The sequence below is a fragment of the Drosophila albomicans genome, chromosome 3 (genome assembly GCF_009650485.2).
Source record: "Drosophila albomicans strain 15112-1751.03 chromosome 3, ASM965048v2, whole genome shotgun sequence".
Taxonomy (NCBI): domain Eukaryota; kingdom Metazoa; phylum Arthropoda; class Insecta; order Diptera; family Drosophilidae; genus Drosophila; species Drosophila albomicans.
The window spans coordinates 11,578,276-11,595,988 of record NC_047629.2 but is presented as its reverse complement, the minus strand read 5'-3'; the positions used below and the strand labels follow the sequence as shown (position 1 = coordinate 11,595,988).

Sequence of the window (17,713 nt, the reverse complement as noted above, 5' to 3'; positions counted from 1 at the left end):
TGTTTATAACAAAAAATACTTAAAAGTCATATTTAGTCGAGAATGTTCAATTTTCAATCAGGATGCAAAACAAGTAACAAAGCTACCGTGGGGTATTATATATATATTAAAATATACCAAATTTATATACCACAAATACTAACATATACCAAAAGGTATATATCAAACAATAATATACTGTTGCAGTTTATATTTCTTACAATCTCAAAATATATGGAAGGACACAAGTCAGAATATTTAACTTTCCTGATCAAAAATATATACCATATATACTTTATAGTATCTGAGTTCACGACCCCAAGCTGTTATATATTATATAAACACTTATTTCTATTTTTAATGTGAATAAAATATAATAATCGTTTATCTATACAGAAATGTGTGGTTTGACGACAAATCTTATGACTAATGAACGAGTAAGAATAACAAAGACTAATAACGGTCAGAAGTTCAAAACAAAATCTCCATAAGAAAATCTGACGGGTGACAAACGAGTTTGTTTGAATAAAATTTAAATTTAAATTTCAAAGTCAAGGCCACAAATGTCAAACACGGGTATATTTAACTCCCAGAGCCGGAGCCCGTGACGCGTCAATGGCAATAAAACAGGTGTCTAGCACAATTAAGACTATTCAGTTAGTGTGTGTCTACGACTAAAACAAATACTAGCTAAATTAAAGCAATAGTTAATTAGTAGACAAACAAAAATTATGAATGCTTTGCTATGCGATGTTGATAGGATAAGCATATGTACATATGAGAAATGTGGGACAATCATATTTAAGAGTAACTGTGACCGATCACACACATGCGAGTAACAGAGACTGCATGCAGCAACAACGGAAGCCTTTTAAAACGTGTTTATCTATGCAAATGCTTAACCATAAATTTACTTCCCAAAACGTAGCCAACTTTTAACGATCGACATTTACATACGATGATCTTATGAGAGACGGAGAAGCGAGCAACACACTCAAATTGTTGGTAGCCACACACACACATAAAATTAACAACAAGTTTAAAATTCGTTTGGGCCATGAATCTACTAACATACACTCATATTTGTCTGCTAGACTTGAAGCTCTTGTTTGCATTTAACATGCGACTAGTTCCAAGCACTCAGAAACAGTTGACCAGCCAGTCTTGGTGTACAAGTATTGTATATTTAATATCTACGAACCCAAAACCAACATTTGTACTTAAAGAGAAAACATAAAAAAGATAGCAAAAAAATAAGCAGGAATGCTTATGATATACTGTCTGATAATTTTAATTTGTAGTTGCAATTTAACTCTCCGCCAATTCAAAATCTTCAAGTGAAGGCAACAATTCGAAGACTAAGAAAACACAGTCCAGCCACAAAGTCAATGGCAGAGAGAAACAAATTAAAAGATCGTCATAAATTATGAGTTATACAACAAAGCGTAATGAATATGAGGAAATAATTTATAAGAAGAAACAAAATAAAACATCAAGTTAACTACGCAGCGTCAAAGAAATTTTGAATTAACATTTAAAAATATGCTTTTATATGATCCGTGTTTTACTATGCACAACACTTATTATAACTGTTTAATATAAAAAGCAGAAAAATATATTCCTACAAATATTATATTCAACAAATCTATGAATTAACAAACTTATCACCCTCCCCCTTATTATTATTTCCCCTTTATAGTTAAACGGTTAAGTTAAAATCAGAAATTAAAAACCAAACAATATTAAACCAAAAATATTTTGTTGGTCAATCATCCCCAACAAACGGTTGTGACTAATTTAGAACGGTAATTCCGTATAGAAATTATGAAGCAAATAAATCTTTCTTTTAATATTGTTCTTTAACTAATCAATTACATATTTAGAATTGAGTAGGACAATACGATTGTTGTGAAAGTTTAAGATTCAATATCAATATTTCAGTTTATCCGGCAGTTCATTTAAGAACTATCATTTGTTATATTTTGTACTCTATTATATATTTTCAATTAATTAGTATATCGTTATACTAAATAATAATACTCTGTACTTTTGATATATATTAATTTTATATATTTTAATAAAATTACCAAACTTTCATGCTTCGATTAAACTTAGGTACCGGGTATCTCATAGTCGAGTACACTGTAGTTTTCTTCGTTGTTATTATAGAATGAGGCGGATATGTCAAAATTCTAAAATTAACTCTAAAAAACATATAATTGCTTAACATTTGGTTTGTAGTGGCAAGATCTGCGTTTTTTATACAGACGAGACAAGCGGATAGACCTGTCATGAGTCAATCTACTGACATACTGTATGGGGATCTTTCTTAAAGTGAAGCTTCTTAAAATGATCTATTCATTTCCGATTCACCTCCCGCGTGTTTTTCTTTGTTTTCTATATAATTTTAATACTATGCTAATTTAAGTAAGACAATAGGCTGGCTATGCAACCTTCAAGAATCAATCGGAAGCAGCAAATATATCAATGTTTTAGAAATCATCTTAACTAACGGACCCACATTTTATATACTCTGCAGCAGCTGGCCACAATTAAAGAACTAGAAAACAAAACTGGTTTGTGCAGATTACGTACTTCGAAAAGCGAAGAAAACATCAAAATAACTTAAGGGTCTTAGGTCATAAATCATTAACTATGTTACATACGTTTGATACACTTAAAATAAACCACTTTCAGGATTAGCTAATGGTTGAGATAGCCAGACATTAGCTATTAGTGATTCAAAAAGAGGGCCCAATCAGTGATTAAAACTGGTTTCGTTCGTAGATCGTCTAGGAATTTAAATAATTTCTGCAGTTTATTCGAGCAATGAACTATTAAGTGGCCATAAACTAGAAAATGAAACCATTCATTTTGACATATTTGCATTTGAATTTAGGCACTGCATTTGTAAATCAGATAATATCATTTTTATTATTAGGTATAGAATCTTACTTTTAATCAAATATAGTAAAGCACATACAAATGTGTTCATATTAATAATTAAATAACATCATTTTCCATTATAAGTGCTTTTATGAGATGTTTCACAATTCCTTAATATCATTATAAAAAATCAATTTGATGGCATAAATTAAACAATCAGTTAATAAATTCTATGGCCAACGAGATAGAAGATAATCACCGTGATGGTAATTTTTGCCTCACAAGCCAATTAACGGAAGACACATCGAATTGATTGGCCGCCAGCCTAAAGACTGGTCTGATTCCGAGTATTCGCTTTTGGCCACATCGCAGCCAACGCCAAAGCCAAAAGTATTTACAGTCCAAATATTGAATACACCAAAGCAAAGCGAACACCCGATTGACGCATTCGCATGAAATTTTAATTTTAATTTGAGCTCTCATCTATGAATAGTATAAAAAGATTCAGCCCAGCCCCAAAACAGACAGAAGCGATCCAAACGCTTGTGGAGTAAGAGTAAAAAACACTAATCAAAATGGTAAGAGCCACAAAACGGTTTATTCCATCGATCAAGGATTGATACTAACTGCAATTTATTCTCAGAAATTCCTGATTGTTGCTGTTGCCTTCCTGGCCTGTGCCAGCGCTGATGTTTCCCACTTGTCGGGTTACAACTACCAGGCGCCCGCTCCTGTCTACCAGCCAGCACCTGCTCCGATCTCGATCCCAGCACCAGCTCCAGCTCCAGTCTACCAGCCAGCTCCTGCTCCCGCTCCAGTCTACCAGCCAGCTCCTGCTCCGATCTCGATCCCAGCACCTGCTCCAGCTCCAGTCTACCAGCCAGCTCCTGCTCCCGTGCATTACGAAGCTCCTGCACCGGCTCCAGTCAGCACTTACATTCCCCCCGCACCCGTCTCGATCCCAGCCCCAGCACCAGCTCCAGTCTACCAGCCAGCTCCTGCTCCGATCTCGATCCCAGCTCCAGCACCAGCTCCAGTCTACCAGCCCGCTCCCGCTCCAGTCCACATTGAGGCTCCTGCTCCAGCTCCAGTCTACCAGCCCGCTCCTGCTCCCATCCGCGTCGAGGCTCCAGTCCCAGCTCCAGTGAACACCTACATTCCTCCCGCACCCGTCTCGATCCCAGCCCCAGCTCCCGCTCCAGTCTACCAGGCTCCAGCTCCCGCTCCAGTCTACCAGGCTCCAGCCCCAGCTCCAGTCTACCAGCCTGCTCCCGCTCCAGCTCCAGTCTACCAGCCTGCCCCTGCCCCAGCTCCAGTCTACCAGGCTCCAGCTCCAGCTCCCGTTTACCAGCCACAGCCCGTGATCGAGGAAATCGAGCAGCCTTCCGTCGATGGTTACCGTTACAAGACCGTGCGTCGTCGCGTCTACCGTCGCAACCGTCTGTAAATGTGTAGCTTAAATCCTGAAAATACTCGTTACGAATTACCCAAGTAATTGTAATATTAAAAAAATACCTGAAAAATACCAAAAAAAATACCGAATTATTGTATTTTAGAATCGAGGAATCAGCAAGAGTCCCATGTGAGTTCTTTGAAAACTTTGCTCAACTCAGCATTATAAATTGAAGTCAGAAATTTATGAAAGTCAAGTACAAGCTTTTTAGAGAAAAGAAATCGAATTCCATCCCCAACTCAATCTTCACCTCTAACTGAAGTGGCATCGCCAGGAAATAAATGCAAGGCGACTGACAGTAAAACAGTCAAGCAGTAGCAAGAAAGAAGTTAAATCCGCGAACCCCAATCACCCAATCCCAATGGAGTTGCCGCAAAGCATTCGGCATGCACTCGCATTTATCACGGAATTTATGGGCTGGAATGGGCTTTGATGATGTGGAAATTTTTCTCGTTAGATTCAAAAGTTTCGCCCTCATCCTCATCCATATCCGTTCACGGGAACATGGCCACAAATAGGGCCAGCATTGGCCTCATCAGTGCAATGACCACTTGTGGCTGAGGCAGCCACAATTGCGCTAACAAGACGCACAAGACGCCCAGAGACAGAGCAGCAGTATATCGGCAGGCAGCATGCAGACGAAAGAAAATTAACAAGAAAATGCGATGACAACGGCGACGTCTTTACGATTTGATTAGGGAAATGTCTGCAACGAAGCTACTTACTAAAGCTCCTCTTCCCGTTTGATATTTGGGTTCACTTTCGGGTTTTTCAACGATCCGGACTTAAGTCCCACCACAGAAGCTAGATGCCACCGCATATCCTAATTAAAACCCGACCAAATTACGCAATTAAAACCTATAAATTTTTACATGGACAACCACATGGCGCATTACAAATTTCCCAGTCCAAAGCTGATTTTGTTAATTGCATTTTGGTCAAATATTGGCAGCTCAATTAAATGAATTAAAATGCTTTTACGCTTTGATTCGCAAACATTGAGGCTAAAAATGGATTGGCTGCAATCGGGTACTCGACTATATTGATACTATTCGTGAAATTTCAAACAATTTGACAGGTAATTAGAATTTCCTCTATTCAATTCTACCGCACTAATCAGTTGGCATATTTTTTACGCAAAAGTATATTGCAATGGTCTATCTATAATTTTTTTTGATTATTGATTCCATACACTTTTTATAATTTTGTGGTAGTGTTGAAATTAGTAAGCAAAGTGTGATGTATATTCTCTTTAGTCAATAAACCTTGTCAAATCACATTTCAATCAGATATTTATACCCGCTATCCATAGGGTTGAAAGTTGCATCTCAGTCCCGAGATATTATAGTCATGTAAGGTATGTCTAGCCTCAGATGATGCTCTGAGATCTTAAGTGCTTTGGTGGACAATCTAGTATATTTTGTACTCTATGGTATATTTTAAATGCAGTAGTATATCAACATACTACATATGGCCTTTGGTATATTTAAGCTTTTGAGCAATAATAACGATTCGCTTTTATGGTATACTTTGAATGAAGTAGTAAGTAAATATACTAAATATGTTATTTGGTATATTTCAAAATTGTATCGACAAGTATTCCACTGTCGAGCACACTCTAGCACGTATATATATTCGTTGAACTTACTGATTAATTTATACGATTAGATCAGCAGTGTTTAAAGTTCAGAATATTTTTATAGAATAGAGTATGATTAGTTTACTAATTTACACGCATAGCTATTAAATATATTGAAAAATATGTACACATATTTATATGTAAATTAATTTATTCGGAAATGATAATAATACCTTTTATCTCAATGTCCCCACAGTCTGTCATCTTGCTAAGATTGCAATCTAAGCAAACTAGGGTATCTTGTAGTCTACATCACTAGATTTTAAAAAATAGTTTCCCTTGCAGACAAGGCTTCTCAAACCAAGTTATTATTCAGCCTAAAAGACAGATTTTTGCCAGCAAATATAGTCCCATAGTTCGCTTTGCACTAAAATTCTATGCACAGCATTTTATTAAACCAAAATCAGAATTATAAGGTAGTCTGGTGTAATGGTAATTTTCAGCCTCATTACTCTTTACTGAACACTTTTCTCCGCAAAGTAGGCAAATAAAAAGTGAAGCCACGGACAGATATTGGCAACGCTCATTTGCAACACGTTGCATACTGCAGTGCAGTGCAGTGCAGCGCATCGGAGCGATGGCGGCGAAAAACAATTGACAGTTGGCTGCATTCGCAACCGCACTTAATTAGCAGTTAATGATGCTGATTAACACGCATTATGACCCTGCTTGCGGCCCGCCCAGTTCACCTTTAGCTGGCCAGGTGTGTGCTGCGCAATGTGTAATCAATGCTTTAGGCGCTATGGATTACAAAATAATCGCGAGCCAAACAACCGCCAGGTCCGCCCAAAAGTATGCAAAAGAAATCATAGCAAACCAAATGGAGGGAAAAAAAAGTGAAAATGCGTCGCATATAAAAAGTGATGAGGCTTTCGATGAACTGTGGCGGGGGGGTAGGGAAAAGGCAGACATTGTGCTTATAACAAGCGAAAGCCCACAGCGAAATCGATAGCATACACACACACACACACAGACTCTCACACAGATACAGAGATACAGAGAGGGAAAATTGACAGTATCTGCGTAATTATATCAGCAGTGGCAGCCACACGACCACTGAAATATGCAACGTTGACTGCCTTCATTTATTTTTACTGTTACTGCATATTGGGGCGGTTCGATACTCGGGATTTCAGTGCTTGTTTCACACCTGTACACAAGTCCAATCCCAGCCCCAGCCCCAGTCGCAGCTTTAACCCACTCCAACCATTTGCCGCAACGAACGGCAGTTGCACTTCATTTGCAGCATTAATTTGTCGCGCGTTGATTTATCTTGCAAAATATACAGAAATACGAGTACACTCGACAAGCAGTCCTGGTTCAGCTGCAGGTCAGTGCAGGACAGCACAGGACAGGACCTGAACCTGGGCCAGACCAAAGCACAGAGTTGGGTTGAATTTATGATCTGGTAGTCGCAAGGCATTAAAAAATTGTAATATCGATTGTTAAGCGATGTCAGCTGTTGAGCTGGAGAGTTGAGCTTGGCATTTTCGAACTGTCTCTGGCCCGAGGGCAAAGCAGGGCATGGCATTGTCCAGTTGTTCAGATAGATGTTATGTTAAAAATACTACGATTATGTGAATGTTATGTAGTATGCCACACAATTATGCAAATGCTGCGTCGAAAGTAAACTTTGCGACTTTGCGAATGGCAACTGCTTTATATGTGTGTGTGTATGTGGGGTCAATTAGGCTGACATCGAAGGTCAGCTGGTGTACGAAGCTGCGGGATGCGAAAAGTCTGGTTCTTCTCATGATATTTAAACACAAATTATTATTCAGTAAAGACCAAATTTGGATATTCAACCATAGCCACTTAATGAAGCTGTTTTCCTATAAATATTTCGATTGAATTTTAATCGTATTCTAATCTGCTTAACATTCGAATGCCTACGCAATTAAAGGTTTATCTATTTTGTTATCCTCCATTCTAGTTCTTCTTCCTTACTTTATATTTATACCCGCTACCTATAGGCTAGAAGGGTATTATAACTTTGTGCATCCATGAAATGTGTGTAACAGGGAGAAGAAGGCAAGTCAGACCCTATAAAGTATATTTATTCTTGATCAGCGTCAACTGCCCAGATGATATACTCATGTCCGTCTGCTTGTCTGTCCGTCAGTCTGTATGAACACATAGATCTTAGAGACTGTAAGTGATAGAGATATAGATTTTTTGTACATACAATAATAACTATAGTTTTTATGATTCCTGAAAATCTGGTTGTGATCAGATAAAAATTGTGGAAGTTATTTAAGAAATACTTAGTTCTTAGTTGCTGTGACTGACAATCAGGTATATTTTGCACTCTGTGATATATTTTGAATGTAGTACTATATCAATATACCAAAGATATCATTCGGTATATTTGTAGTATTTTTGCAATTTATTAATTTGGTATATTTTAAAATTATTACCGCATTGCTCTGCTCGTATTCACGATGGGTAGCGGGTATTTCAGAGTCAAGATCACTCGACCGTAGCCCTCTTGTTATTCATCTCCCTATGGTATACAATATTCACTTGCTTTCATTTATTCTTTTTTGTTACCCTTTTGGCTTCATAAACACGCAAGGGGTTTATGGAGCCGCCAAATTCGCAACATTTGAGTGCATCATGCGATTGAAGTTTGACTATTAACACGCAAACATCTATATATATATCTGCAATATATATATATATACTATATATACTATTGCACTTGTGCGCTTGTCCTTGTGTTGTGTGTATGTGTGTGTGCGCATTCAAAGCATTTTGCAGTTTAACTTTATTGGCTCTACGAAAATAATGGAATTGTCAAAATAAAAACGGGTTAAGTGCTTGTTTGCATAGCTTTTGTAGTTTTTGTTTGGCATACAAACTACGTTGAAAAAATATTCGCATCACAATACCAGAAAGAGAGAGATAGAGAGAGAGAGCAAGCGGGTCGAGTAAAGAGTGACGCCCAAATGTCTCAAATGTGAGTTGGCAAAACTGTAGCGTTGCTCACTCTAGTAATCTGTATAATTAAAAGTGCGAGAAATTCGTCCTTCACATCTGACTCCCTGACTTCATCCTCGTACTTCTGACCAACGAGCCACCCACTCGACACTCAAGATTGGGCCACTAATTTGTTTTTCGTGCTGACACATTGGGAAGCAACGTCGACGCGGTGGCGACATGTTCAACTTTTGACCTGAACTCGCATATTTAGTAACGCATTTGTATCTGTATCTGAATCTGTAGCTGTAGCTGTATCTGTATCTGTATCGTATTCGAAACAACAGTGACTGACTGGGCCATAAAACGTCGGCGGCGACAACAATAACAATCGACAACAATGAACAACAGCCAAGTCAAATTAAGCAAGAGGCAACCAAAAAGACTTTAGTTCGAGTAGACAAAGATACAAAGACACTGGTCCGCCTTATCAAAGCTAATTAAGCAAACTAATCACAACGACTTTTTCGACTTGGTCGCATCACCAGATGCTCAAATGCTCAGCAGCTCAACTAAACTCAGCTCTGCGCTGCTGAGCTAAGTTGGTAGTTGACTTTGATACAAATAAAGCATTTATGTTTTATGCAAATGACATTTAAATTCAAGCAATGGCAAACAAGTGCGAATAGCTCAAGATATTCAGCATACATGACTTTCCTAGACGCTACAAGTATCGCAAGTTAAACGATTAATACCAAAGTTTAGTAATATTCATTGTAAAGTAATTTACCAATTTAATAATGAACCTAGTTCGAAAGTATTTTCAAGGTATCTATAAATATTTGCACATCATTCACTTGTTTATCCACTTTAATTCAAGCCACTAAGTTGCCGCTGAAGCCAATTTTATACCCTACACTCCATTAGTCTTTGTTTGTGTAACCAACTGTTGGCAATAAAATTCTGGTTTCTGGCATATTAAGAGCCTATAATTTGCGCCATTCTTCATCTTGTTTGTTTGTGAACTCAGCACCGCGGACAATTTCATATAAATATCCCACTTTGGGTTGGTCCAAATCATATTATCAGCTGAAACGTTTCGAGTCACACGCTCAACTCAAAATGGTTGGTGAAGCAGTCTCAATAGCAAACCGGAGCTGGAGTATAAAACTAATCCTTTGACCATCTTGTGCTTTCAGAAACTTCTTGTTGTCGCCTTCGCTCTTCTGGCCGTCGCCCATGCCGATGTGTCCCACCTCTCCGGCTACAACTACGCCCCAGTGGCGCCAGCTCCTGTGGCACCCGCTCCAGTGCCCGTGAAGGCGGCTCCTCTGCCCCAGCCCGTCAACACCTACATTCCCCCTGCACCCGTCGATGTGCCCGCTCCCGCTCCCATCCACATTGAGGCTCCCGCCCCAGCTCCCGTCCACATCGAAGCCCCCGCCCCAGCTCCCGTCCGTGTTGCCCCTGCCCCAGCTCCAGTCAACCAGTACATCCCTCCTGCAGCACCCGCTCCAGCCCCAGCTCCAGTCCACATTGAGGCTCCTGCTCCAGCTCCCGTCCGCGTTGCTCCCGCTCCAGTCCCAGCCCCAGTTAACCAGTACATCCCACCTGCAGCCCCTGCCCCAGCTCCCGCTCCAGTCCAGTCCGCCCCAGTCTTGGCTCCCCAGCCCGTCCTAGAGGAAATCGAGCCCGTGTCTGCTGATGGCTACCGCTACAAGACCGTGCGTCGTGTGATCCGTCGCCGTCTGTAAGATGTGCTCATTCATTGCACTTTGGGCGATAGCAAGAAGTTAATTCAATAAAAAAAATTATTAAGTTTGTGTAAGAACATTGTTTTTATGAGTCAAGCAAGTTAATCTTGCCACCAGATTGATTTGTTACCCCCATTGCATTTATGTAGCAGCAGCATCTCGAAAAAACATCACGATCTAACATAGGAGTAAGTCCGCAAAACATTTGTCATCGTATTTTATTTCCGCATGCCAGAGATTTACGATCTTTGGTAGATGCGTAGAAGCATTGCCGGCATATTAACACTTTTATTGTATGGGAGATAAAGCCGATTCGATGTTTATTTTATGCAAGCAGCTGGCAAATCCTACTTAATATTCCAAACGGTTGATGGGAAAATAAATTAGGCAAATGTGATTCTTGACAATTAACGAACCAAACCAAGCCAAGCCAAATATCATTAACATTCGCAGCAAATCGACATGCGAAGGGAGAAAACAGATTGTTATTAATTTTGGCATAATCTCCAAATGACACCATAGGCTGGCAGCATATTGGATGATCATAAATCACCAAAGTGTGAGTGGTCAAAAAGGGACAAAACAACAAAAAACAAAATCTTCAAAATATCTTGAATTAAAGCACAAAAAAAAGAGTAACAGCCAAACTGGATTTTCAAATACCCTTTCACTAGGCCCTTTTATTACCTACTAACTATGCTAAATGGTCTATGGAGTGTGATTCTGTTTATAAAAAAAAACCCATTGAACTCTTTCTAAATGTGTTTAACATCTTTACTCTACCGACCATAAAGCAAGTTCGGCTTCTTCAGCTAATTGTGGAATACTTTGCATAATTTGTATTACTTTTACAAAAATAAGCCAAAAGCAAATGAAAATTATGGCAGAAAGAGGCGACTCTGATCAAAAAAAAAAAACGTATATGTTATTCAAGAAATAATTTAATATTGCAAAAGCTATTCGCGGGTATCGAGTCGTCTTTGCTTTGGTTGCTAGTCTTATAGATTTTCCATCTATGGTATTTCTTGAATGCCAAGAAGATCCATATACCAAATATAGCTTCTAGTATATTTTAGTATTTTGGTATTTTGGTATATATTAAGTATATTTTAATGATACCACTATTTTGGTATAGCTTTGTTTTAATTAAAAATATGTAATGGTTATCTCACACTTGACAGTAGCTCACTTACTATTTGCAAACTTGTTTTACGTAATATTTTCTATCTCAATTGATAATGGACATTAAAAAGTTTTCAGATTTCGTGTAAATATATGTAACAGACGGAATGAAGTAATACTGGCCTTGTAATGTATTTTCTTTATATACATATTTGTCATACATATGTATAAAATTCAATTCTTTTAAGTTTTTTGTAAAAAGTGCTACTCAATTATTCCTGAAAATATATCAATCAATTTTACATATTTTTAAAATATAGTTCCCATTTACGTTCTGCTACTTCTTTCAGTAGAAGAGATGTCTAAGATCCACATGTCTTTATCTTTATGTCTTAGACTCTCACTTTATTCTCTAAACAAAGCGACACACAAAATGGGTTGCGATATTTCAAAGTCGGTACACTCGACTATTTATTTCCAACTTATTTATATTAGTCAATCAAGAAGATTACTGTGAGCAAAATTTGATGAGCGGCTTTTGTAATATGAATATAATTTTAGTCATCTTATTCTAGGAACCACAGAATGTAGAATTCGTTTAGTCCAGTTACTTACCGTGAACCCCAAAGTTTATTTCATACATCTCATTAATCTTTTAACTATAATACAGACATTGGCAACACTAACAATTAGTATAGTCCGATTATTTAAGCTACAATGGCTAAACATTGCGTGGCTTTATTGTCTTATTATTTTTAATCAATCATTATAATAATATAAATATAGGAACCGAAAATTTCCATTGTGAAAACTTCATATGAATATCAAATTTGATGTTATCGAATGCTTCTATTATATACAAAGCAATACAAAAAAAATGCAAATAAACCCTGAAAATTTAATTCAATAAGATATACAACATACAGAGTACATTTATAACATACATATTTTTGCTAAGCAACATCACAAATTAAGTTGAGATGTTCATCTACAATAAAAAAGCCAATACAAGTATGAACAAAATAATAATAACAAAATAATCATAGAAATAAAAACAAATTAAATATAGCAAATGAAAAATGAACACCGAACACCGCTAATAGTGCGAATGACCCACGAACATACATCAAGCTCAACCGCGAAAAAAAGCAAAGCAATAACTAGCATAACGATTCATATGTAAATGGTCAATGCTTTGATAGTTTGTGTGTATGGATGTGTGTGTTTTTTTTTTTTTTTGTTTTTGATCTAATTAAAGAAGCTCTCAGTTTCAATAGGTGACCCCAGTCAAAGCCAAAAGCAATGCTTTAACGCATTGTCTTAAGGTGCCGGATAACGAAACCCGTCGAACCACTTGGCATTGGACTCCCCTCTTCCGACAGCAGCGTTGACTACGACTCTGCATGGAACAGAGCGATAGCGATTGTGTCTCAAGCTGAGCTCGTGGCACTTGAGGGCAAACAGATAGCATGGCATCACGCAATTAATTTGTGGTTGCTGCGGCCGATGCTGTGGATGTGGTTGTGTTTGTGTTTGTGCCTGACCTGAGGTTCAACTATGGGCTATAAAAAACAACTGCAAGTTGAGAGTTCATCAGTACACAGCTTCTTGTGATCCAAGCAGCAACAAAGCAATAACTCAAGCATTCCAATATGGTAATATCGATGGATATATACCTTCATTAAAGGATCAATCCAATAACCCAACTCTCCATCCTCGCTTACAGAAAGTACTTATCATTGCCGTTGCCTTCTTGGCCTGCGCCTACGCGGATGTTTCGGAACTGGCCGATCAGGGCTATGACTACCCACAACCTGCACCTGCCTACATTCCTCCTCCAGTGGCGCCAAAGAACACCTACATTCCCCCTCCACCACCACCACCGCCACCAGCACCAAAGAACACCTACATTCCTCCTCCTCCAGCTCCGGCTAAGGCTTACATTCCCCCACCAGCAGCTCCCGCCAAGGCCTACATTCCTCCCCCACCACCACCACCACCACCAGCACCCAAGAACACCTACATTCCTCCTCCAGCTGCTCCCTCAAACACCTACATCCCACCAGCTCCCGTTGCTCCCGTCCTCTCCGAACCCGTGTTCGAGGAGATCGAGCAGCCTGCTCAGGATGGATACCGCTACAAGACTGTGCGTCGTCGCGTCTTCCGTCACCGCAACTAATCATCGAACGATGTGAACTTTGTTGACTAATATTAAAAACGAGTGAAATTTAAAATGATAAGAACTTAAAGTATATATAACATCTAATAAAAACCTTATAAAGAAAACAACAGAAACTTTAACTTAAATGAAGCATTGGCAGCAGTCTTAGATGATGTGGTTTGTTGCTTAACCTCAAGTCGGTTTGAGGCATATTGAGCAATCCAACAGGTCATCCCTTCTTTAATCGAGCCCAACTGTCTTTACATATGTACAGACAAGTAATATGCATCAAACCTAAAGCGAAGCGAAGTCAAGCCAAGCAATTCAATATCTCTGACCCAAGCCCTAAATAAACCGCTCAAGGCCAAACACATGTCGCCGGCTTTTAGAGGCCGATATCGTCCCCGCCATCACCATCGAGCCATCGTCATCGTCTCCATCAGTAAGCGCAGCGCAGTAAAAAGGTCAATTCAACGACCAGACCAATTTGAGTTACCCCCAACAAACAAAAAAAAAGAAATGGCTAAAACATTCCAAGCCACAAAAAAGATGCAAGAAAAACAGAAAAGAAAACAAACAAATCCTCGATTACAAAATCAAACAGCAAACGGCAAATTTGCTGCACAGAACAAAAAAAAAAGCAGAAAACAAAAAAAAAGAAAGGAAAAACACAGAGGGAGCAGACTTGTTGGCCATAATGCAAAATGGGAAATATGTGAATTCAATAAACTTCACGCTCGTCCCGCTCGCCCCTGAGGATGCTTTTCTCACTCTCTCTCTCTCTCTCTCTCTCTCTCTTGCTTTGGCTGTTGACTGCTTTGACAGAGCAGAAACCCTTACAAGTCATTTGGCCAATTGCTGTTGACTTTGCTCTCAAACGAATTTCCTTCGGTCAATGTCGCCGCCAGTCACTGCGTCCTCACAGTCGCTGAGGACATGGATGTGAACGTTGTGGCGTCGCCAATGAACGCCACATATTTTGCACCCAGTTTATGCTGATGACATGCAAGTGGCGAAATTATATTGAGTTCGTGCATTTTTCGCCCGCCAAGTAATGAGCAGCAAACAAGCTGTGGAAATCACCAGACAGGACAAAGCAGCGATGTCCTGCAGAATGGAGAAAATAATAGAAAACAAGTAAGAAATCTACTTTGGAGTGTACTCGACTTTAAGGTACTTTCAGTGTAAGATACACAATACAGTGTGACCAAAGCACGCTCAGAGAATATAGTCTCAGGGAGTTAGATGCTCTAGATAATATATTTACATTATTTCCTCGTAGTTATCTCCTTTTGCTTGTCAAAAAGATTCCTCCCTATTCTTACCGGATGTAATTAAATACCCTGTAATTAACGGACTGTCAAATGCTATCGACACATTTCTGTATAGAATATTATATTTATGTCAGAGATAAATAATCAAGGCTTAGAGATCTTGATGACTACTGGAGTCTACCATTTTTTACAGCTAAAAAATACGAATCTGCAGACAATAGCACCCCTTAGCTTCAGAAATATTAGACTTTCAGCAGCATCCAACTACAAACCACAGCCGCCGCCTTTGTCAGCGTGGCGTGACATCCGAAAATTCCCCATGGAGTCTATCAACAGTTGATAAAGCAAATGTGAATGTTGTGTGCGTACGAGTGTGTGCGTGTGTGTGTGCGAAGAAAATGTCCCATCCTCACTCTGAGCATTGGCATTTGCTTTTGGTATGTACATAAGTTTATTATTTTGAAGGTAATTGGATTTGTGTTGCAGTCAGGAAGCCAGAGTCTCGACCTCCTCACTCTCGTCCACGTTCACGTCCTTCTGGAGAAGCGTCGCATATTCTGCGGCAAAATAATAAGAAAATATATATTTTTTCTTACGCGCCGACAAGGACAATGAACCTAACTAGCAAAACTGTGCGGACAGACTCGCAGTCTGAGGTGGCCACGTCGCGTCGATCCCAGTCGTAGTTCGCAATCGCCATCGCAATTGCAACATATGCTCGCTCGGTCCAGGGAGTCGCCATCATTGGACGATGGCCAGCAGAGTCGCCACCATTGTTTGCAGTCGTAATTGTTTTCCTAATGGATAAAGTCTATAAATTTCATTTCACATCGCACAGCTAAATGCGAAATATGTCACGAATGTTAAGCGTTTTATAAACGACAACGACAACGATGACTGCGGAAGGCGAGAAAGAGGTAAGAGATGTGGCGACTTATCGATGCTAGCCACTCAGAAATAAAGTGAAATGAAGTACCACAAGAGAAAAAAGAATTCGTTTTCGCACTTGGTAACAAAAGCTGCATTGTATTGGTATTAAAATTATTCAAATTCGAGTGAAACATTTCTTTCTACTAATAAGAGATATGTAGGTATGTGCATTCATTCTCTTTCAACGTTTAATCAATGGAATCGTTGTTATAAAATATGAGTGGTTTGAGATTATTCTGAGATATTCTTAAAGAATTTTGACAAACACCACCATAAAATATACAAAAAATCGATATCCTCTAAGAATTTCGACTTATACACCGAAAATATACCAAAATGACATTTTTTTAATACGCTTATGTAAAAAATTAACTGTTCACAATTGGAATGTCATTAAAACATAAAATAAAAACTAGCTATACCTCATTATTTTTCTATAAAATTGTTTTTTTTTTTTAATAATTTCTAAGCTATTTATCCTTTTGCAATTAATCATTATCATGTTCCATAATCATTAATTTTTTATAATGTGCACTCTTGCTTTAAAATTATATTTGTTACCTTTTTTTTGTCTTTGGTGGCGTGAAAGGCATATCCAAAATGTAAATCAAACTTGAACTCTGTGATCTTTAAAAGCCTCAAATAGCTTTCATAGAGACATATGAACACAAGAACATGACAATATAATTTTGACAATTGACACTTTTCAAAAATTCAATTACTTTAAGGGGGGATACATTCTTTTGTCGGGACATAAGCGATATAGAGTAAGACATACTATAGGAGTGTAAATTGAGCATGATTTCAAATAAAGATTGTAAAATTTATATTACTAATAATAATAATGCAGGCAAATCACCGGAACTCTCCACTATCGCGATCTTAATTGCTTTTTGATGGGAAGGAAGGTCTTCCTCATAATCATGCTTAACTACCTCATAAAATCGTCAAGAGCAAAATAATATATATTTTGGTATTTGTGTGATATATTGGCCTGCTTCAGATCCTTTGATTAATATCAAAGAGACTACAAGACAACATTTGGCTAACATTTTTCCTTTATATTTGTCCAAAGGTAACAAAAACAATAAAAATGGATTCCTATGTATGAGTATTCGTAACAAATTTAGTTGCGGTGACGGAAGACACGACGACGCACAGTCTTGTAGCGGTAACCATCCTGAGCAGGCTGCTCGATCTCCTCGATGATTGGCTCCTCGGCGGCGGGTGGAATGTAGGCATCAACTGGGGCAGCAACGGGTGCGGGAGGAATGTATTCGTTCCTGGGTGCGGATGGCACAGGCAGGGCTGGGAGAGCTGGGAGTGCAGGAGGTGCTGGTGGAGCTGGGGGAATGTAGGATTCAACAGGAGCGGGGGCGGGCAGAGCAGGCTGAGGGTAATCATAGCCTGGATCGGCTAATTCGGAGACATCGGCAAAAGCGCAGGCCAGGAAGGCGACGGCAATGATCACGAATTTCTATAAAGGATACGAATGATTATTGACTTGACAACCGAAAGATGTTAAGTTTGACCTACCATGATGATTTGATGTTTAAGCGACGATCAACAGACTATGTTTGGTGTTTGGTTTAGGTC

The 17,713-nt window shown here is 38.8% G+C and overlaps 3 protein-coding genes across 3 annotated transcripts; 2 read left to right on the top strand and 1 right to left on the bottom strand.

Annotated features, from left to right (window-relative positions):
- The first annotated feature begins 3,393 nt into the window (after positions 1 to 3,393).
- On the top strand, positions 3,394 to 10,707 carry LOC117566702 (skin secretory protein xP2-like). Its single transcript, XM_052005700.1, has 5 exons — positions 3,394 to 3,443; positions 3,509 to 4,030; positions 4,103 to 4,304; positions 9,907 to 10,001; positions 10,076 to 10,707. Exons 1-5 carry the CDS (start codon positions 3,441 to 3,443, stop codon positions 10,628 to 10,630), a joined length of 1,377 nt encoding a protein of 458 aa, XP_051861660.1. The 5' UTR covers positions 3,394 to 3,440; the 3' UTR covers positions 10,631 to 10,707.
- A 2,634-nt stretch (positions 10,708 to 13,341) lies between these two features.
- On the top strand, positions 13,342 to 13,931 carry LOC117566703 (uncharacterized). The gene is made up of 2 exons (XM_052003966.1): positions 13,342 to 13,407; positions 13,479 to 13,931. The coding sequence occupies exons 1-2, from the start codon at positions 13,405 to 13,407 to the stop codon at positions 13,929 to 13,931; spliced, it is 456 nt and encodes a 151-aa protein (XP_051859926.1). The 5' UTR covers positions 13,342 to 13,404.
- A 3,312-nt stretch (positions 13,932 to 17,243) lies between these two features.
- On the bottom strand, positions 17,244 to 17,710 carry LOC117570176 (uncharacterized). The gene is made up of 2 exons (XM_034251652.2): positions 17,654 to 17,710; positions 17,244 to 17,594 (listed from the first exon to the last, which is right to left on the bottom strand). The coding sequence occupies exons 1-2, from the start codon at positions 17,654 to 17,656 to the stop codon at positions 17,244 to 17,246; spliced, it is 354 nt and encodes a 117-aa protein (XP_034107543.1). The 5' UTR covers positions 17,657 to 17,710.
- Positions 17,711 to 17,713: the final 3 nt, after the last annotated feature.

What these genes read in the sequence shown, in the direction of transcription:
- LOC117566702 (XM_052005700.1), top strand. An exon ending in TCGCGTCTACCGTCGCAACC is followed by an intron (nt 4,305 to 9,906) that starts GTCTGTAAATGT and finishes TTGTGAACTCAG; the next exon opens with CACCGCGGACAATTTCATAT. An exon ending in CACACGCTCAACTCAAAATG is followed by an intron (nt 10,002 to 10,075) that starts GTTGGTGAAGCA and finishes TTGTGCTTTCAG; the next exon opens with AAACTTCTTGTTGTCGCCTT.